The sequence below is a fragment of the Emydura macquarii genome, unplaced genomic scaffold, assembly GCF_026122565.2.
Source record: "Emydura macquarii macquarii isolate MOO-44397 ecotype Brisbane River unplaced genomic scaffold, CSIRO-AGI_Emac_v2 contig_705, whole genome shotgun sequence".
Lineage (NCBI taxonomy): Eukaryota > Metazoa > Chordata > Testudines > Chelidae > Emydura > Emydura macquarii.
In genome coordinates, this window is record NW_027130842.1 from 7,194,084 (window position 1) to 7,216,738 (window position 22,655).

At 39.3% G+C, this 22,655-nt stretch overlaps 1 protein-coding gene across 1 annotated transcript in view; it reads left to right on the forward strand.

Annotated features, from left to right (window-relative positions):
* Positions 1-216: 216 nt before the first annotated feature.
* The window catches only part of UTRN (utrophin), a 503,387-nt gene continuing 480,948 nt past the window's right edge, over positions 217-22,655 (forward strand). Inside the window, exon 1 of the mRNA XM_067542236.1 lies at positions 217-320. Coding sequence (XP_067398337.1) covers positions 227-320 — 94 coding nt within the window. The 5' untranslated portion in view covers positions 217-226. The remainder of the gene's footprint in view (positions 321-22,655) is intronic.

Below are 22,655 nucleotides of genomic sequence, written 5' to 3' on the forward strand. Positions count from 1 at the left end.
TAGTTTAAGTCTGCATTGTTTGCACAGTTCTTTAACTGTACAAGGCTTACATGTTTCCTGAGTGGCTCACATTGTGGTTTAAGTCCAATTCTCTCATAGAAAAAACAACTCTTTCCTCAGACCCCCCCCCCCCTCCAAAAATCCCGGCATGCAATTTTCATGCTGTTATTGGTGTGCACTTCCTCTGCATCTTCACTTTTCCTGTTTTTAAACATTAAGCTTGATCATGAGCATTCAGACAGCCAAAAAGGTTCTGTGGAAAAAGTATAAGTTTGCTTTTCTTTGGAATACAGATGCCCAGGCTTGTTCTCTTCCACCAGGTTAGTGCATGTTTAAGTCTCAAATATATTTGCCAAAGTGAGTGGGAGATACAGGGAAGTACATTTATCTTTTGCTAGCCATTTTTTTATTAACACAGTTTAAGTTTGCTGAGTCTAATAGCATTGTGTCATTAAAGGCATGGTATGAAACAGTCCAAGGGGAGGGTAATTTACAATTTGCTATTTGTGGCACAACTCTACTGCAAGCATTATGTGAATTGTGGCTGGTTAACATTTGCTTCTACACAATCCAGTCACATAACACATTTGGCTATGATTTTTTTTTTTAAATCTGAAGTGTTAAAACTTACTTGGTGATGAAAGTTATTAATGTTATGTCTATTCTTTCACGGGCTGGCTTCCTTGAAAATATATTTTAAAGTATAAGAAGTGAGTATAGACAACATCGGAAAGTCTTGCTAACATTTCCTTTTAGTTGAAAGAAACACTAGATCTTTTGGATCTAATTGAGCATATATAATAAAGTTCTACTTATTGTGATTTGAAGTATATTGGATATACATACTTCCTTTAACAATTTTACCCCCTTATTATTTCAGCACAGTTGCTGAAATGATTTTTTTAAAATCAGAGTTGAAAAAAGGCACTTTTAATGTTTTGAGACACATGAATGAGATTTGCTACAACTGAAAATATCCTAGATGGAGTTTGGGGAGAGAAAAAATTGAGAGCATGTTCTTTTCCTGTTTGAAACTCCTTTATGAATTGAAATTTCCAGTGCTCTGAGGTATGGGACCAGGACCAAAAGAGCTAGACCAGGAGAGCAGGGACAGATTAAAGACTCCCATATCTATGAATTCCAGTTTTTTAGATGGTACTCTAGCTATGTCAGGGTGTCAGATCTGAGACAGTAATTTGCCTCACGCTGATTAACATATGAAAGTTGATTATCTGCTGATGTAAATTGGCACAGTTCCGTTGACTTCAAACCAGCTGAACAGCAGAGAGTTTGACCCACTGCTTTTATATAATTTCAGTTTTGACCCAGTGTTTTGCTGCTGGATTGTGATCCGTTAAAGCAAGAAACTAATGTTTCTGTGCTATTTTAGAAAAGGAATCCCCCATTTCGAGTAGAATACAGTAATGTGATCAGATTCTGATTTTGCTTACTTCTGCATAAACTTGGAGCAATGGAGTTGGTCTCGATTGATGCCAGTGTAAATGAGATCCTCATTTGGCCCTTAATCTTGAAAAGACCAATCCACTCTCATTTAAGTCAGTAGACATTTCTGGACATACTCTGTAGAGTTTGGCTAACAATGCTCCACAGACTTTGGAGAGATGGGATGCCCTTTTGAATCTTACTAAAGCTGAAGTGAAATAAAAACAAAATGTTAATCAAAGTAGGTCATTTTGAAGGTTAGATCTCTTGATCTGCCAGGGCTAGAAAACTTTTGGCAGACTTGTCTTGAGCCTGGGCTGTCGATCAGAAGGAACATTTTGAGCCCTGCTTTTCTACATCTTGAGAAAAGATGTTCTTGAGGACTCTTTTTTTATATCTGTTTTTCCTAGAGTACAGGCTTGGGGGAAGAAGACATTGGGTGTTCTGTTAATTGATGAACGCTGCTTTTGTGAAAGCTCTCGAGTTTAGTTCATCCAGAGACTAGCTGGGAGTTGCATTCCTTTGAATCTTCGCTCTTCAGCCCTTCAAGTATTTCAGTATGGTAACTGTCAGAGTATGCACGTAGATCAGATTCAATTACTCTCGTTACATGAGGATGAATTTCTAAGGATGGCCTGTCCAAACTGGGAACAGGGATAGTGTACTTCTATAAATTCTCATAGTTAAATAGCTTCAAATTGCTTGGTCAAGTGCTAGATGTGCATCAGTGTACTGAATTCTGTGGTGTTTTTTAAAAATCTTAATTGCAGAGAACCTATTAACTCTCTCCCCTCAACCTGAAATACTTTTATTTTTTTAAAGGCATATCATCTTTGTAAATTCTTGTCACTCTCCAGGTGACTATCTTGTCAGTCTCCAGGTTTTTCCCAAATTCTCAAGCCTTATGGTTTTGCTAATCTGTTATAAAGTAATTAGGCTGTTGCTTGTATTGGATTGTATAGTAAATTGTGACATCCTCAAACTTACTGCCACATGCTTACCCATCAAAATGCTCTTCTAATCCTCATCTAGAAAGATCTGTGATTTGGCCACCTACCCAAAAGGACCCTGAGACAGGAAGTTAGAAGAGGATGGGGGTGGGAGGGATTCAGGATAGAGGGAATGAGAGGGGAGGGGAAGAGAGAGGGGGGGAAATGCTGAAGATAGAGAAGAGAAGCTACATTCAAAAAGGAAACATTTCTTTAAACAAAGAGAGGGAGTAAACAGTAAATGGAAACATTGAATGGGTGAAAAAGAGAGAAGTTAGTTTCAGTGGAAATGACCTTTTAGGATATAGATTGAAAAATCAAAGGACTGGAAGTGAAACAGGAAAAAGATGGGGAAAAACAAGGGAGAGATCTTTAGCAGAAATTCATAGATTCCAAGACCAAGTAGTCTGACCTCCTGTATAACATGGGCTGCAGAACATCCCCACCCCCTCCAAAATAATTCCTAGAGTATATCTTTTAGAAAAATATCCAATCTTGACTTAAAAATTGCTAGTGACGGAGAATCCATCATGACCTTTTGGTGAATTTGTTCCAAGTATTAATTACCCTTACTATTAAAAATGTACACCTTATTTGCAGTGTGAATGTGTTTAGCTTCAGCTTCCAGCCATTGGATCTGGTTATACATTTGTCTGCTAGATTGAAGAGCCCATCATAGAATATTTGTTCCCCATGTGGGTGTACTTAAAGATTGTAGTCAAGTCACCCTGTTAATTTCCTCTCTGTTAGACTGAAGGAGCTCAATCTGTTTATTTTATCACTATAAAAGGCATGTTTTTAAATCCTTTTAATCATACTTCTGGCTCTTTGAACCATTCCCAATTTCTCAACATCCTTCTTGAATTGTGGGCACCAGAACTGGACACAATATTCCAGCAGCAATTGCACCAGTGCCAAATACAGAGGTAAAATAATCTCTCTACTTATTCAAGATTCCCTTGTTTTATACATCCAAGGATTGCATTAGCCCTTTTGGTCACAGCGTTGCACTGGAATCTTATGTGCAGATTATCCACCACAACCCCCAAATCTTTTTCAGAATCATATTTAAATTGCTGTCATTTGCAGTGCTTTAACTGCATGGTTTGATGGTGGTTTGGCTGTTTGTAGCAAATACACAGATCTGTAAATTTTCCAGGCTTTGACTGAGTAGAGGGTGACTCCTTTGAATGCTATAGATCACCCTAATTTTTTTTCTGAAAAAAGCTGACATTTGACCTTATGAGCTAGGGTTGGATTAAACTGGTTTAGGCAAAAAAAAAAAAAAAAAACCAAACAAACAACCACTAGACTAAACTTCTTGCCAGTTCCTTGTATTAAACTCAAATATTGAAAAAAACAAAACAAACTGTTAGGAAGACTCTCTTCTTTTTCTAAGAGTATGTCTACAACTGAAGTTGGGAGTGTGTGTCTCAGTGTGGCTAGATAGGTGTGTGCTACCTGTGCTCAAGCCAGCAATGCTGAAATAGCAATGTGGCCATGGTGGGCTGGCGGGCTGGCCACCCAAATATACCCACAAGGTCGGGTGTGATTTGTACTTCGGTGGCTAGCGTGAGCTGCCACCTGTACTGCTGCAGCCACACTACTATTTTTAGCACGCTAGCTTGATCAGAGGTAGCTCATGTCTGTCTACCAGGCTGGGAAGCATGCTCTGGGTTGCAGTGTAAATATACCCTAATGCTGAAATTGCTTCATGATATCTCAGTACTTCACAGCTGACTGTCCACTAGCCCTTATAGTCCCGCTTCTTGTGTTTCTCTGTCCCTTCTCCCCTTGTTCTGAATTGTACCATTTTCCCCCACATGCACAGAAGAATTGCAAGGCCCAACTGAGTCTGACCTATGCCCTAGGCTAGGGTGCTCATGGTGCCTGCTTGTGTGATCCACTAGCTATACAACAGCATGTGAAAATTCAAAGCAGAGGCGTGTCTAGTTCAGTGTCCTGTGTCTGACAGTAGCCTCTGTATCTACCTTCCTGGTAGACATAGGTAAGTTGAGTTGTGTAAAATATTTACTTTTTATACAGATTCTTTTGCATTTTAGTTATCCCAAACCTTTTTAGGGGCCATGAGTTTTATGTACTGTAATGAGTTGCTCAGGCAAATGCAAAACTGATTCTTGGTGTAAGGAGTTTTCAGTTCAGTTCATAAATAGAATCTACTGCATATGAGATGGTCTTGCATCAATGCAGTCAGAAATAAACACATTCTTCCCGGAGTGAGTTTCATCTTGCAATGTCTTTCATGTGTCTTTTTTTTTTTTAAGATCTTGATGCTGAAGGGGATCATGGAGTACAAATTCTGTATAGCTGGGAATAGATTAGGTGCCTCATTCAAAGCTCTGGATGTGGTTCTCAGTGATACAATTTTGCCTCTTTCGACTCTGCTGGTTTAATTCGGTTAACTTGCCAACGATTTTCTAAGATTGGACCTTAACTCCCAACTGTTCAAACAAACAGTTTCCTGCTCTTTGCCATCCCGTGATACTGGCAGCCTTTTATGAGTGTGCGACTTAATTGTTTCAATCATTTAATTTTTTTTGTTTTTAGGACTTTATATTCACCCTATTTGCTCGGTAACAAGATTCTACCAAGAAAATTGCAAATCTGCATAAGAAGGAAGGGGATATTTATTAGCCTATCTTATCTTTATGCTCCTTTTTATGAGTTCTAAAGATGGTCTTGTTAAAAGAACTTATTAGCATAATAACATACAGCTTGATTTTTTTCCCCCTCTGTGAATAACGCCACCTTGTTGAAATGCATGTCAACCTGTCACTTCAGGGTTGTATTCTTTACCACATGCAGTCTTACTGGAAGCAGAAAAAGGTGTCAGTCATAGGAAACCCTGCTGAAAAGGCCTGTCCTTCTGAGTAGTTTCTATAAAATGCTGCCTGCACTGGGAAATGCACACAGACAGTGCAGCACTCCTGAGTTGTTGCAGTTATTTACTCCCTTTTTTCTAGAAATACAGCTCTGTGTATGTTTCAAGTAATCAAAAGAAAATATGAATGACTATCACCATAATATTTTACTTAACTTTCTGTTGCATTTGGCTCCAAGTTATGATAAAAATATATTTAAAGTGACATGGTGGACATCTAAATCTCAGACAAAGAGCAGTGATTTCAATGATGTCCTTTTTAAAGTTTACACATTTTGATTTTTTCTCTTTGTAGCTGTAGTTGCATCAATTTGGAGAGAATTCCAGGATTGTTGGCTGTCCTAAGTTTCAAATGGCAGGTAACTAATCCACGGTATATCCACACTGGTTGAAACTTGAAATTATTTGATTACAAGACCAGGAACTATTCTAATAGCAAAAATATTTACCCTATTGTTCTCATTGTTGTGAACAATTATATGTCCTTTGGTAGTTCAGTTTGCTCAGTAGGATTCTGTTGGAGGATCAGTTTCACATATGTTTTATTTGAAACAACTCTGCTTTTTAGAAACACATTTAAAAATTATATACATTCAGTTATTTCCTATTGGCAACAACTCTGCTCTTTAACCTTTCATCTTGAAATACATTAAAGGGATACAGTCAACTTGATTTGTAATTGATTTGTAAGAATAAGTTGTAAGTAGTTTCAGGTTGTATACTTCCCCCTGAACCTTTCTGTCACTTTTCATGGCTTTACAAGGAATTTTTTTCTAACCTTTTTCTCTCTCTCATTGCTCTATAAAAGACCTATACGAGCAACACGGGAAACTGACTGATGATGATGGCAAACATTGATGACGACGATCCCTTAAGAGTTATCAATCTGTGTAAACAACTGAAAAATAGAGAAATGTTTTTCTCTAAACTTCTTCGATTAGAGTAATCTTTGTAGCCATGAGAGAGGTAAAAAGGTAAACCAACAAAGAACAACTCTTGTGTACTTGCAGCATTGTGGGAAACTGGGATCCTCCCTAGACTGACCATGAATTTGATGTTGGGTCACTTTCAAGTCTTTCCACTGAACTGCTCTGACCTTAATTAGAGGGTGCCATATGCTTCCTGTTCTAGTCAGTTACGGGTACAAGAATTGGCTGAAATGCAGTCTGTTATGTGACCTGGATTGTGAATTGTATTGCTGGGTGGAGTGTATTGTAAATCTGTCTAAGCAAGTAATTCAAAAAGTGAGCTTGTCTAACTCTCTGGACTATCCTTCTAGGGACTTGAAAGTGTAATTGTTTTGGAGGGGAAGGAGATGAGTCATGGTTCAACACTCAGTTATGTGCTGAAATGGATTTTTTTAATGAATTTTTGTAGATTAATGGAAAAAGTGATTGAAGTGTCTGCTTAAAAAATGTAGGGTGTAACAGATGAATTGGTTTAGTATGCATGTGGATTAGATTATGGAAACACCCCTGCAAAATTAAATAATTACAACAATATATGTTAGTTATAACCTCTGTATGGTTTTGAAAACTTTGAATTTTCTTGCAAGTTTATTCAAATGCGTGACAATTTTTTTTTTTTTTTAATTCTAAGATGAGATGTGGGGGAAAATACGTTTGAGTAAAGTAACTTTCATATAATAACAAATCAATGAAATGGGAGTGTGTGTGCATGTGTGTGAGTGCTGGGAGGAAGGGAGATATTTTTCTCAAGTTGGTTCCTTTAACAGAATGGATACTGTTTTCTGTTCAGGTAGACCTCCATTCACTCTTTTGTCCTCTCTGCGCTAGTAGGATCTACGCTATAAATGAGACCCAGCAATAACTTGGTAATGCTTGACAGTTAAAAAATGGTGCCTGTGCAGATGGGACCAGATTGTATTTTAACCATTTTACTGAACCCCACAGAAGTGTTGGAGTGCAAGGCTGTTAAATCATTTGGTCAGATACTGTTCAGTTACACCTAGATGAATGAGACTAAACTGAATTTTAACTCTTTTGATCACTAACCAGGCAATCAGGTTTGTAACCGGGTCCTAGAACATGTTAGGCTTTAATACTGTAAGATAGAATGTTAGGCTGTGTTCTGGGTCACATAAACTAGAGCAGAAATGGAAACTGTGAAAATATTGCTAAAAATGGCTTCATATAACTGAAATGTAAAAAGTAGATTTCAAGCATTTATACTTGCCCTAATAAACTCTGTGAAAGAGAGTTTATCTGTTGTTAACCATGACATTACAAGAAATAGGTAATGTACCTCAACTGCATGTATCGTTTATAACTGGGTAGATAACTAATGTGGCCTCATCATCCTTTCTTGATTTATTGATCAATGTATTTCATGCAAAAGAATTAAGCTGGAATTACTTTTGTGATTCAAAAATGAGTCATAGACTCATAGAGTTGGAAGGGACCTCAGGAGATCATCTAGTCCAACCCCCTGCTCAAAGCAGGACTAACCTCAGCTAAATCATCCCAGTGAGGTTTTGTCAAGCCGCAGCTTAAAAACCTCTAAAGATGGAGATTCCACCACCTCCCTAGATAACCCATTCCAGTGCTTCACCACCCTCCTAGTGAAAAACTTTCCTAAAGTCCAATCTAGACCTTCCCCCCGCAACTTGAGACCGTTGCTCCTTGTTCTATCATCTGCCACCACTGAGAACAACCTAGCTCCATCCTCCCTGGAACCCCCTTTCAGGTAGTTAAAGGCCATTGATCACTATTCGTTGAGCCCTATGCTTTAGCCAGTTCTCTATCCATTTTATAGTCCATTCATCCAACCAACCCATACTTCTTTAACTTGCTGATAAGAATACTATGAGAGACCGTATCAAAAGCTTTGCTAAAGTCAAGGTATATCACGTCCACTGCTTTCCCCACATCCACAGAGCCGGTCACCTCTTTATAGAAAGCAATCAGGTTGGTCAGTCATTAACCTCTGAGCCCGTGGCGGTTGGCAAGCACAGCACTGTTGTGAGAGAGCTTGCAGCGCACTGCTGCTGAAGATAACTGTGGGAAGGTGCAGAAAACCAGTCTGTACAGTTCATTTTCAGCATGGGTGGGGAGACTGATAGCAACCAAAGTAAAACAAGCAAAGGCAGATTATATTTGCCACCTGAAATGGGGAGGTTTTCTTCTTTTTTCCTTATGTGATGTGGTGCGTTATAAAAATGTACCACTGTAGAAATGTTTGGACCTTGCAAAAAAGGAGTGTTTTGCAAACCAGCAAATATCTTAGTTCAAGCAGCTTTTCAGACTGTGAGTGGGAAAGAATGTTAGATTCCATACAGAAAGTGGCTGGGAACCTGCCACATAGAGACCAGACATCAGAATTGCGTCTGAGGGTCTGTCCTGCAGGAGGAACAGAAGATATCTAAACAAAAGGATGGAGGACAGTAGAACCCTCTTTTAACCTCACCTTAACCCTAAACTGCATTTATACTAGGGAATAAGGTCACCACATTTTACCTCTGTGATCTTAGGCTCCCTTCTAGGGTGAATCTCAGCTAGTTACATCAAGGTAAAAGTGGTTAAACCTGCATCTGTGTTGGGGAAAGGGGTTGATGTTAGCTAAAATGTGTTTGTTAACCCTGACTTAACCTCAACCACTTTTCCAAGTCTAGATAAGCCCTTTGACTGGAGCACTAGTGAAATTATGGTATCACAAGAGTCAAGTGAGTGAAGGCTGAGCAGTTGGAAATGGCAGGGATTTTTAGTCAGACTGTTCAGGGGGATGGAAGATGTTACATTTCTATAACTTACATGGTTGAGTAATGATGTAGGCTACATATGGATAAAAAGTGTGAGAGCTCACAGGACCCATTTTCTGTGACACCCGGAAGGATCACCAGCAAAACTAGGGAAGACCAGACTTGACACTGCTGATGTTTCTAAGGTAAAACTTGTTTCCAAAAAAAACCAAAAGCACCCTCAAACCAAAATTTTCAGGATATCTTCATATGGTATAAAGAAGTTTATTTAATTAAAAAAAAAAAAAAAAAAAAAAAAAAAAAGCACAAGCACCATTTCTTGTTTTAAAGTCTTTTTCAGATCACCTTTTAAGTATCAAAGGTATTTACATTGAAACTTGAATGAACCGAAATGTGGAGAATGTGGCTTCTAGTTCAAATTATTCATTTACCATTCTGATCTAATCCGAGAATATAATTCACATACTCTGTTACACCTAAGTGAATTAAAACAAAGGTCCTTTTCCTATTCTAGGTATGGGCTTGAGCATAAATGCAAAACATAAATAAATCTGTGTTGCTGGTATTGCAGACTCCTAGTGGTGGGTTTTTTTTTTTTTTTTTTTTTTACTTTTTGGTGACTTTTGATGTTACTTGAAAGAAGCTTTGGGTCACATCATAAATAGCAATGTGGGCTTGTGAGCAGCTTTTGCTCATTTGGTTTATTCTGTCACAGAAATAACTGGAGAATAGAAAGAAGAATATATTTGATAAGGTCTTCCTATAATGTGTTTTGGAATGTTTTAAATCAGCTGGAGGGGAAAAGATCCTGCTAATTTGAATTCTTTCTGTTTAAAAAAAAATATATATATATATATATATATATATATATATATATATATTTTTTTTTTTTTTTGCTGAGACCTTTAAAAAGTGATTTTTAATTTTTATGGTAGTTCATGGTATGAAAAAAAACAACAAAAAAGCATTGGTTGATTCTTGAAATTTTGCCCTGCTGCGGTATATGTTAACAGAAAAGGCAAAAGCTAGCATACAAACCTCACTCCCAGAAATTGCCAGATGTAATTGATGATACTGATACATGGACTGTTACTTTACAGAGAACATAAACAGGAGAGCCAAAACTAATGCATATAAAAATCTGTGGTTGCTAAATAATATAGGACAAAAATAGTAGGTAAAACGTTTTGCAGCTTCTAAGAGGATATAAGCAAAAAGGAAATTTTTTTAAAGTGTACATAAATTGAGTGTATAATGTACTGGGACATAATTTTAAAAAATGCATGTAGTGGTTTCTAAACAATTAAAATAGCAGCTACTAATCTTCAGTTTTTCCACATCTTTCTGTTTATTTTATCCACAAGAATGGAAACAAAGGAGTTCTTTGAAAAGTCATTTAGATTATATATAATTTGCATCTTGTGAGACATCACAAGTTGTAAATGGAGGGGGGAAAATCTAAAAGCAGTTTGTAAAAGTAGGTTGTCATGAGACTGTTAGTCATACGAAACAAGGTTCTTGAATCCATGACTAATAATTAAGGACCCAGTCCTCCAAAGGTATTCACATGGGTGCACCCCTAACATGCACATGTGGTTGCATAAAGTTGATCAGGCTCTGTTGCAGGATTGGGATGCAAAACACTAAAAAGAAAATCATGGAACTCGTAATGATGGAAGAATCTTCTCTGCAATTTGCAAGATGAGGATTTGCAGTCTAGTGGTGAGAAAAATCTTTACAAAGTAAAATCCACCTTACATAGTCAGTGTTCTGAAGGAATCCATAGAGTTGCTTATGTGTTGAAGACTTAGGCCCTGACCCTGCAAGCTGCTTTTTATGGGCAGACCCCACTCAGTGGAGCCTTACTGAAATCAGTAGGAATACTCCACAGTGAGTAAAAGTCAGCAGTTTTGTGTTTGCGGAATTGAGGCATTTGCCACTGAATGACGGCAAAAGTTAAGATGACTTTTTTTTCAGGTCTTGACTTGCAAGGAAAACTGTAGAAAACGATTGTTCTGCAGCTAAGACCACAATGCCATCAAGAATTGCAGAGCTTGTCTGCTATTGATATTGCAGAGATGCTATTACAAATTCTTAATGTTTGTTCCTAGTAGTGACCACAATGCGCTAAGGACTGCACAAACATAAAAGAGGGCTAAGTCCCGGCCCCTAAAGTGCTGACTGAGTGGTAAACTTCATTTAATAACTGTATTTGTGTTTGAACAATTATAAGAATGTTCTACATTGAGCTGATTAAGTTTCATTCATTGAATTGTATGCTTACCTTAAAGAACATTACTGCCATTCCCATCCCCCCAAATGAGGCTCTCCTAGCCCAGTGAAGATAGGGCCTTGAAAAGGAGGTTCTGTTTGTGATGTGGGAGTTCAGGGACCGGTTAGGTCTGAGTCCCATGGGTTGATTAGCAGATATAATTGTTTTCTTTGTCATGTTAGCTGTTCCCTCATCTTTCCTTCTCAACATCTCTCCACTTTTGTCTAGCAAACAGAGACTACAGTGCAAGAGTTTTAAGGGGTGTGACAAAATTTAAAAAAATGAGCCCTGGCTGAACTGTCTCATAGACTCAGAGTTTAAGGCCAAAAGAGACCCTCATGATCATCTGGTCTGACCTTTTGCACATTAAAGATCACAGGATGTCACCCACTCACTCCTGTAGTAGTCCCCATGACCTGTGGCTGAAGTTCAAACCAGCAAGTGCTCCACACTGCAGAGGAAAGTTAATTTCCCCCGCCCCTCCCAGGGTCTCTGCCAATCTGACCTGAGGGAAAATTCCTTCCCATCCCCAAGAACGGTGAACAGTTGGACCCTGAGCCATATGGGCATCACTCACCAGCCAGACACCTGGGAAAAAATTCTCAGTAGTAACTCAGAGCTTTCCCCTATCTCTGGCTGTTGGAGATATTTGCTAATAACAGTTGCGGATGGGTCATATGCCTCTGTAGGCAATATCATCACACCATCCCCTCCATGCATTTATCAAGCTCAGTCTTGAAAAAAGTTAGTTGTTTTTTTTTATCCCGGCTACTCCCCTTGGAAAGCTGTTCCAGAACTTCACTCCTCTGATGACTAGAAACCTTCATCTAATTTCAAGCCTAAACTTATTGGTAAACAGTTTATATCCATTTGTTCTTGTGCTAGCAATGGTCCTTAATTTAAATAACTTGTCTCCCTGCCTTGTATGCATCCCTCTGATGTATCTCATATATTCCCTCATCCTTTAGACTAAACAAGCCAAACTCCTTAAGTCTCCTCTCATAAGGCAGATTCTCCATTCCTCTGATCATCTTAGTAGCCTTTCTCTGCACTGGTCTTTCTTAAACATGGGAGATCAGAACTGCATACAGTATTCCAGATGAGGTCTCACCAGTGCCTTGTATAATGGTAGCAACACTTTCCTATTGGCACTGTCCTATTGCCATTGAAGACTATGTGGAGTTGAGTGCCTACTGAGATGCTGAAGGATCAGTGAGGGATAGTCCTCAACCAAGGAGATTTAAAGCTAGTCAGTTCCGGGTGACCAATACAGTGCCAGGTAATTGAATCCTTGCAGGGCTACCCCAATTGCTTAGGATAGTAGTCTAGGAGATGGAAATATGGAATTTCCTGATTTTTGCTGGATAATGTAACTAGGAATCTATATTACTATGCCAATTTAGGTGAGACTATTAGGAATTAACTTGAGTCTCATATTTAAAATGGTAATATTTGGGTCTGAATCTTGAGGAGTTCCTGAACTTTCATGAGTGTATTTTTTTAAGCTGTTTGAAACAGATTTCATTATGAAGGAACTAGTACCAGGGTTCCACTGAAGTCATGGGAGAGTTAACCTTTTGAAGACCGTGATAACATTGTGAAGCGGTTAGTCCTGCGAAGGCTGGATAGCGCTTACATTTTCTGAATCTTAACTTGTGATCAAGGCTTGAGAGTGGATTTTCCTGCCTGCTAGGGTCTCTTGATATTGGCCAGCAGGCAAATGCAGCGCTGTCTGATAGTTCAGTGTTCTGCTATTTACCCTGCATAAGCCTGTGAGAACATATCTTGTACTTGATGCACATGTGATGTAAGAATGGAAGTTAGCAACAAAAAACAAAACAACCTCCCCTTTCACTTATGCACAGATTAAGAATAGTAATAAAGAGTATGCATGTGTTTTACAATACCAGATTAAACCATTGCTTTGATTCTGGCACATGGAGGGTTATCCTCACGAAATGTCAATGAAACTCCTGCTTCCAGGTAGTCTATGAAAAGTGAGAAGTGTAACAATGAGCCGATGTATCTCTTTTGGAAGGAGCAATTCAATACCTGCATTTAATAATGAGACTCCAAGTGGGAGTACTGAGGTGTTGTGGTAGGCGATTACCAAATGCACTAGAAACAAAGGAAAAGTTTATCAGGGGTTACAAAAATTAGCTTAACATCCAATTCTTACCCTTTGTCTGATTAAAGTCCACAATAGAAACAACTGTGTGTGAAAGTTGTGTGGGCTTCCTGGAAAGAAGGACAGCTGCTTTGCCTCTTGTGTTTTTACACCATACACAATGGCCAAGTCCTCATGCAGTTTCAGATGTGACATTTTAGACGAGTTATTTACAAATGACTATGAACTTTAAGTTAAGTTCCATATGCCATGCCTCAAGCTGTGGCAGGGGTAAGAAATGGAGCAGCACAAAACATGGTAGCTGTGGCAAGTTAGTGTGTGCTCAAGGGTGTTTGAAAAGTAGGAGGTGACTGTCTTGGGGGTGGGGTAGCCAGAGCAGATGTCTTTGTGGGGCTATCTGAGTGAAGAGCAGGGGGAGAGGGGCTAGGTGGGGTGGCTGAGGGAAGCTGGGTTTGGGATGTCCAGAAAGGAGGATGGTTGGGAGGAGTTAGGTTTGTGGGAGTGTCCAAGAGAGGTAACTGGATAGCCTGGGGAAGAAGATGGGGATAGCTGGGTTTGGGGGGGCATTTGAGGGAAGAGAGTGGAAACTGTAGGACCTGACTGGAGAGCCTGACTGGTTGTTGAGGGGGGATGGGATGGCACTTGGCTCTTCTCACCTTCAGTCTCTGCTCTTGGGGCTGCTGCTTGTTTGTTCCTCCCGCCATGGCCTTTCCTGCAGGGGTCCGGCAGGGAGAGCAGTGAGATACGTTCTATGGGGCTGCTTAGAAGGCACCACAGAGGCCTCTGGCTCTGTTTTTTCATACTCCTGACCAATGTAGCTATACAGTTAGAACATTTCAGTGCAAACCAAGCCTTAGGGCATGTCTACACTTATCAGCTACTATCTCTGCCAACGGCTGAGTTCAGCTGTCTGCATAGGTAATCTGCCTCCAGAAGATGGTAGCTAGGTTGACTGTAGAAGTCTTTTGTTGACCTGTCACTGGCTACACGGGGGGTTAGATTGGGATAACTGTCTTTCAGGTCTCTCAGGAGTTTTCATGTGCTGAGAGACGTAGCTATGCTGATGCAAGTTTCCAGTGTAGACCAGCCCTTAGGCTTTGATTCATGTTCAGTATTTGAATTTCCACTACTGAAGTCAGCAAAGTTTCCTAGAGTCAAGTGTCTAAAGCAGTGGCTCTCCACCTTTCCAGACTACTGTACCTCTTTCAGGAGTCTGATTTGTCGTGTGTACCCCCAAATTTCACCTCACTTAAACTACTTACTTACAAAATCAGATATAAAAATAGAAAAGTGTCACAGCAAATGATTACTGAAAAATTGCTTACTTTTTCATTTTTTCATATAATTATAAAATAAATCAATAGGAATATAAATATTGTACTTGCATTTCAGTGTATAGTATATAGAACAGTATAAATAAGTCATTGTCCATATGAAATTTTAGTTTGTACTGACTTCATTAGTGCTTTTTATGTAGCCTGTTGTAAACCAGGCAAACATCTAGATGAGTTGACATACCCCCTGGAAGACCTCTGTGTACCCCTGGTTGAGAACCACTGGTCTAAAAGATCTTGAAAACATGTACTGCACAGCTGTTTTCTCTGCAGACATATAGAGCATTCCAGCAGTGCTGTCCTTCTGTGGTTAAATTGTTTATTATGATGTGTTATATATAATTTTTTTACTGGCTTACCTTAATGTAACATATAGAAGGAAATAACATTGATTTAACCACATATTACAGCCACTTGATTTATGATTACTCAGAGAAAGGAGTCAGACATTTTCCAAGTGTTTTGTTGAAGTCCTAATGACTTGGCTGCTCCTGCTCTTACATCTTCTGACCATCACAACATATGCAAACCCATGTACACGTGATCAACTGCATTATAACATGAAAGGAAGCAAATCAGGGCAAGTTTAATAGACCTTCTTGTTCCAAATGATAGCACTGTCCTATTAAGTATCCTCAAGCATTTTACAGAGCAGAAGCGTGCACCAGTAAAGAATCAGCTACCACTGGAGGGTCTCCATCTGTGAAATGAGGAAACCCTCAGCAATGTAATGAGTCTGATTATTTAAAGAGCCATTTAAATTGTTTTCTGTTTTATTGCATAAAAACATAACATTAGTCTTTAAACAGTTTTGAAAAATGCTTTTTTTTCCTCTGCTGACTTCAGTCGAGAAGTTCTGCTTACACAAAAACCCTTCAATCATTGATTCTATATCAGTTACTAATTTAATGCTACAGTAGGAGTAATTCTTAGGAGTATCTTATTTTCCATACTGAAATCCATTAGAGTATGACCGAGATAACACTGACATTAAACTGTCTGCAACATTACCTGCAACATTTGGGAAGCACTGAACTTCCAATGGAAACTAATTTATTTGTGTTCCTCCTGCTGCAGTGATTCCTAACCCTTTTTTTTTTTTTTTGGGGGGGGGGAAGAGGGTTACGGGGGAACAGCTGTTACCACCAGGCTGAAATCTGCTCTATTATTATTATGGTAATAATAAACATAATATATAGCATTTTACTTTTACATAGTGCTTTGCTTTCTGTTCAGTTAAGTGTAGTGACAACAGATCTCAGGCTGTAGATTGTTAGTAGCTCAACTTCTATTAAAATGAACAGGGGATAGTGCAGCACAGAAGTTAATAATTTTATTCAGGACGGGTCATACAAAACTTTTGTCATCTTTCTTTGTATTCTCATTTAAGACCTTATCCTGCAAATGGATCTGCATGCATGGACTCTTACTTCTGTAAAGAACCTCAAACCAAATAGTATAGAAGAATTCAGGATGTAACATTCTGAAACAGGTGAACAAGTTTCTTATACACTTTCCGTGAGAGAGAAAAACAAGAAGTGGCTAGGCTGAGTGACCGTTTTCTTATCCTCTTTCTTTAGTACCTCTTTGTTTATCTTTAGGTTATCAGGGACTACTCCCAGTCATTAGCCTTTTCTTTTAATTACACAGAGTCACCCTTCCCAAGTCTTTTGATTTATTATTTCAATTTCTGCTGCCCTCCTGCAGACCTCTATACTTTTGCAGCTTAATTTCTCAGGGCTGGCCTATACAGTGTAGGGCTGGCCTATACTGAAAAGTTGGGTCAACCCAGCTGCATCTCTTAGGGGTGTGAAAATGCTGAGATGCTTTAGGTATCTTTTCCTGTCAGTTGTGTCAGCTGTAGGAGAACTTGTTTGTGCTTTGGGACAATGGTGGGAAGAGCATTTTGAGGACTATCCGCACTCTAATGGTTTTCTGTTTATGTTCTTGCTGCTAAGTGGGCAGGTTCCAAACTGAGTTAAAACAGATACTGGTCTAAAACCTGCTTCCAGCTGTGTAAATTAGCCCGGTCTTAATGCATCTCCAAACGCAGGGCAGGTGTTTTTGTGTGAGGAGAACCTGGGTAAGAGCCCAGATTAATAGTGCTGTGAAGACATATCCTAAGATCCTTTTGTGTCATGTAGAGAAAGTAGAGCCTGAAAAGGGTGGCTGAGGATTCAGGATGACGCTCCCTCATTTGGCAATCACTTTTAGTCCGTCATCTGATAGTCCGTTTCTGCTATTCTACAGTCTCAGCCCTTCTTACCCTCTTACCCCCAGGTTAATCAATTAGCCACCTTTGCCTGTTTGACTGGCATGAGTGAAAAACAAGTTGAGTAACAGTTGCTTTGAAAGGTGAATTATTTTTTTAAAAAAATCCATTTTCTACAGTAGTAAGTCCAGTTTTGCCCCATTATCCAGTCCAAGAGAAGAAGAGTCAATACATGAGCTGCAGAAAACTATTTATTTTCTGGTTCTCTAGAGCAAGGAACTCCAAAAGCAGTGTGTGAACTGATTAATTTGCAAGAGGAATGGGAGTGCGTAAGTCCATGATCCAGTGATATCTTTTCCCAAGACACTATGTGCATGCCATTTTTCTTTTTTTCTCTCTCTCCTCCTGCACCCTCAGGTGCATAGGGTGTCCAGCAGTTTCTACCACTTGTGCTGGTCTGCTCAGACCTCTGAGTGTCATGCTGAGGTATTTGGCTTCTTTCTCTATTGTTCAGTGCAGTGTTTCTCTACATTGTCCTCTTTTTCACTTCCCAGGTGGTGTCCAAATTATCACTGGACATGAAAGTTTTGGTGGTGGCATCTTTGTAGCATGTCCTAAATATATCCATCATCCTCTTTTCTACACATTTGATGCTTTAGGTTGGTTTGCTCTACTTAGGACTGGTCTACACTACACAGTTAGGTCAACATAAGGCAGTGTATGTCCACCTAATTATGTCAGTATCTACACAACAGCCTTCCTCCCACCAGTGTAAGTGCCCTATTATTCTGACTACCCCTCGGTGTAAGGCTTATGTCAGTGTAGTTAGGGTGATGCAGTGTCTGTTTAGACACTGTGTCCCTTACATTGGCTGTTTCACGGCCATGAAATTGACTAGAAAGCCCTGGCAGCTTCTTCATTCCCACTCCCAGCTGAGAGCCAGGGCTAGAATCCCAGGTGGCCCCCAACCTAGCTGGGAGCTGGGGAAGCCTTGTCAATTTCATGGCTCTGAGGAGCTGAGAGACCAGCCTCTCAGCACCCCACACTGCCCTTCTTAGGTTGGTTGGAAGCGCTCCAGGTGAGGATGCGCACCACTGACCCAAGGGAGGTAGTGTGGATATGAACTATCTAGTAATTACAATGGTGGCTGTAAGTGGATCTGATACAGGTCAGCTTACATTTCTAGTGTAGACATACCCTTAGACTTTCTGATGTTGCAAGAAACTCTGAAGATCTTCTGGAGGTGTTTATTTTGGAATGATCTATCAATTTCTGGTGTAGATTTTCATGACTTTTCTCCATAATTGAGGACAGACATGATACTGGTGTTAAAAATTTGTATTTTTGTATCAGTTTCAGTTATGCTTCTCTTTCCAAATCTTTTCAAGTTTATGAAAGTTGTTTACTGCTTTTGATGTTTGTTGGTTGATATCTAACATGGTGTCATTATCCTTGCACATCACACTCCATACATAAGTAAAATGACTTACTACTTCTCGTATTTCTCTGTCTGTTCTGATGGTTGCTTTTGGGATATTGATAGCCATATATTTTGTGTTTTCCTTGTTGATAAACAAGCTAACTTGTTTTGCTGTGTCTGCCAAAAGCTGCCTTGTTTCTTCCATTAGGAGGTATGCTGATCTAAGCAAAGCAATGTCCTCAGCAAAAATGAGGTAATTTGGTACAGTCCAAAGGCAAAATTTACTCTTCAAGAGAACCTTTATGAGGTCAGGGAGTGTCAGGGAATAGTCATTCCCCCGACTGTTAATTTCAACACTATCCAGAGAATATAAAATTACTCTACACAAAAAAAAATTAAATGAAAAGCATGCAGTATACAAAACTACTACCTTGTACCAATTCTTCCCTGCAGCCTAAATGCTCCATGCTTCATGGTAGGTGCATGGTGCTTGTGACGTTGCAGAATGATGCATTCTTGGGAGCCGGATGATGCAACTGGGATATGCAGCTGAATATGTATTGGTAATGTAAATGAAATATGATTTTTTTATGATGTCAGGTCGCCTTTATTCCTAACCAATTGTTCCGAATGTGAATGGCTCCTCAGTTACTTCATTTTATTCCATGACTACTTTGAAGTATACACAATTAAGAGAGTAGAACAGATAAAAACACACTTGGATTAGGCAGATATCACTATCTATCTGTGTGTTTTATATAGCACTTACTGCCATGGAATCTAGGTACAACAGCTTGGCAGCTGGAACCTCTGTGTGTCATCTTCTAATGCTTGCTTAATAAACCCAAATTAGCTTCTAGATTTTGAGGATAAAAAGCTTAGTAGTCATCCTTTGTTCTTCCTCTTCTAACACAGCCACATACAGGCTTGAGGAATAATAATGGACCAGCATGACATGAATTGAAAGAGTAGAGCAACTCTGATTATAGACACCACTGTGACTTTAGAGCTCTTATGTATTTATTTTGGCAAGTAATCATTTTTTTCATTGTGTTACTTTCTCTGTGGGATTGAAAGCACTCCTCTCACATGGAAAAGGTTGTAATTAAATACAAAAAAACCTGCTAACTAATATAGGTTGCTAGAGACAATGCTTGGGCACGCTAATACTTTTTAGAGCAAAAGTCTTTGTGAATGCATTCCCCCTCCTACAGACTTCTTTGGGAGTCTTCTCTTTGCTGGATCTCTGCAGAGATTTCTTTCCCATTTCTTTTTTCTGACTCTCATCTTCAGGGTATGTCTACACTGCAATAAAAAACCATGGCACCAAGTCTCAACGCCCGGAGTAGTTGACTCAGGCTGGGGCTGCTGGGCTATAAAATTTCAGTGTAGACATTCAGGTTTGGGCTGGAGCCTGGGCTCTGAAACCCTGTCCGAGCCTGAGTCAACTGATCCAGGCCAGCTGTGGCTGTGCATGAGTCTTTTATTACAGTATAGAAACACCCTTAAAGTCCCAAAGGCCCTGGAGGTCTCTCTTTCAGCAGAGATTTTCAAGAGTTTCCCTGTGAAGCCAGTCATGGTCTCCTGCCAGTCCGCATTCTGAATACACTGCCTCTGTAGCCTTCCCAAAGCAATGAGATGCTTACAGGGAATGGAACTAGAGTTTCCTGCATAACAGGGCAGTAAATGAAGGATTACTTTTGCTACTTGCCACTGAGGAACTTTTCAAAGATAATCCTACTCTTTAGATATGTCTACATGTGGAGTTGGGGGTGTGATTACCAGCTCAAGGACACACATCAGTGCTAGCTCAATCAGAGCTAGTGTGCTGAAAATAGCGTGTAGCCATGGCAATGCGGGTGGTGGTGGTGGGGCTAGCTGCCCTGACTGTGCTTGTCAGAAAGGCCCGTCAGACGGGTCAGTAGCTGCTCCCACCACTTATGCTGCTGAGGGTGTGCTATTTTTAGCATGCTAGCTTAATGAGAGCTAGTGTGGGTATGTCCGCCTGTGCTGGGAATCACACCCCCAACTCTTAAGTGTAGACATACTCTTAGATTTCCAGAACTGTGAACAATGATTGATCTCAGAAGCATTTTTTTACTTCAATATAAATTAAAAAATAAAAAATAGCAAATTTTAAATAGCAGCTGATTTTAATGTGTCTTCTAGCCAGCTATGCAAGCACACAAAGATTAAAAGGGCAGTCACAAGAATTCCTCCCTCAGTGACCATGAAGTGGTAAGTCCCATGGACATTACAGAATCTTACCACGTGTGTGGTTTCTCGCTGCTTGTGTTCATGATGTTTTAAAGAACAGGTGCAAGTGATTTAGTATGCTCCTTTGCACATCATTGTACTTGCCTCCCTTCTAGCTAATGAAGATTTTTCTGCTCTTTGTAATACGTGTTATGTTATGCGTATTGTACAGTTTTAGAGGAACAGGCTTGGAAAGCAGTAATGCTATAGAAAGATCTACGGGGTGGTATATGAAAGCAAATTGGATAGAAGCTTTCAATTTGGTATGGTGGTAAAAGCTATTCATGTAGGGGCATCATACCACGGACCAAAGAGGTGTGACAATCCCTTTCTAAATGTCTTTGGTTGGATCCCATCTATAATTCTGTGTTTTCTTCTGTGCTATTCAGTACCAGACAAATGACTGAAAACTGCAGAGAAATTGTAGAAGAAATTATTAAATTTAGTAAGGGGCTTGAGTGATTCCATTAAGTGGTAAGACTCCTTAAGAACTACATATGGAAAACAGAGTTGACTGAATTCTGACTCAGGAGGACGTGATCCATCTCATAAATATTTGGCAGGCAGGAGACAGTTGAGGATTTTGTTGCTTTCACTTTTCAAACACCAAAACTTCCTCCCCTGTTGTCCTGAGTGGCAGAAGCCCCATCTGTTTCCTGCTCAGCTGCCAAACCTGACAACTTCCACAATTCGGGTCTGTGTTGCAATGCAAAAACGTAGTGCTCCGAAAACTTTGACAAAGTTAAATATGTTGAATTTAATACCAGATGAAATATGACACAAAGCATTCACTGTATTGCACTGGGGGGTTTAGAGAGAAGAGAGTGCTTGATGAAAATAATGTTGCAAGGGTCCCTGCTGCACAGTTTTGGTCTAATGTATAACACAGGACATGGGATGGAGTAACCATTATTACCACATATAGAACATAAATAGTGCTACATATTAAGACTTTGATATTTTTTAAATAGTATAGAGATTCAATAATATTTGTGTGTAAACTGCAGTGACCAGCCAATAATTTGGTGAGCTACTGCAAGAAGGAAAGTGATTTATTTTATCTAGCTGGCAAAGTTTAGCAGACAGTTAGACTGTTCCTAGCTTTGCCTTGTGTGATGCAGAGATGATTGACATTAGGGCTGGAGTTGCTTATAATAGTTCTGGCTATGTAATGTTTTATTTTAAACTGTTTTGCCTTTCTAAATTATATCAATGAAGCCATGAAGACAAGTAAAAATACCATTTGATCCCGGATCAGACATGTTATCTCTTTATGATAGTTGTGCATTGTTTCTTTTCAAGGTAGTGAACAAACTAAGCTTAATATTTCTAGCAAGGTTTGTGCAGGTCAAATAATACTGTGGATTTTATTGTACAGTCATGTTTCAGCATATTGCTGCAGATTGAGTCATTCCTCTAGAGATGTGCAGTGAAATTTAGCATTTAGAAATTAGAAATAATAATGTTCTTGCTTTAGTTTTATTTCTATTAATTTGATGCTTCTATTTGTGTACTTCAGCCAATGGGAAGTACAGTATTTATTTATTTTTTTGAACTTAATTGAATTTAATAGTCTACCCCAGAGTGTGTACAAATCACTTCATATTTATTGCTCCCTATTTCTAGAAATGTGTATGAAATGAATTTAACTAATTTTTAGCAGGTTTCTCCATTTTTCTGGTTTATAGTCAGTGTGAGAGGGAAAGTAAATCTTCAGTGACCCCTGAGGAACCCACTTAATAGTATTTCCCATTTTTGAAGCACAGTCCCTCTCTCTGTATGATGTCTTATGTTGTTTAAGAAAACACAATTTTAGTATCCATTGCTATATTTTGGTATGGGGCTTTTCTGCTCCACTGCAGAGGGAATTGCCGAAGTGTAATAAACGTTAGCAATGTGAGTGCTGAATGGCTCCATTACCCAGATGAAAGGATCATTAGGCAAATTACTTAAGTAGGAAGGAAACACATTTTTAAGTTTA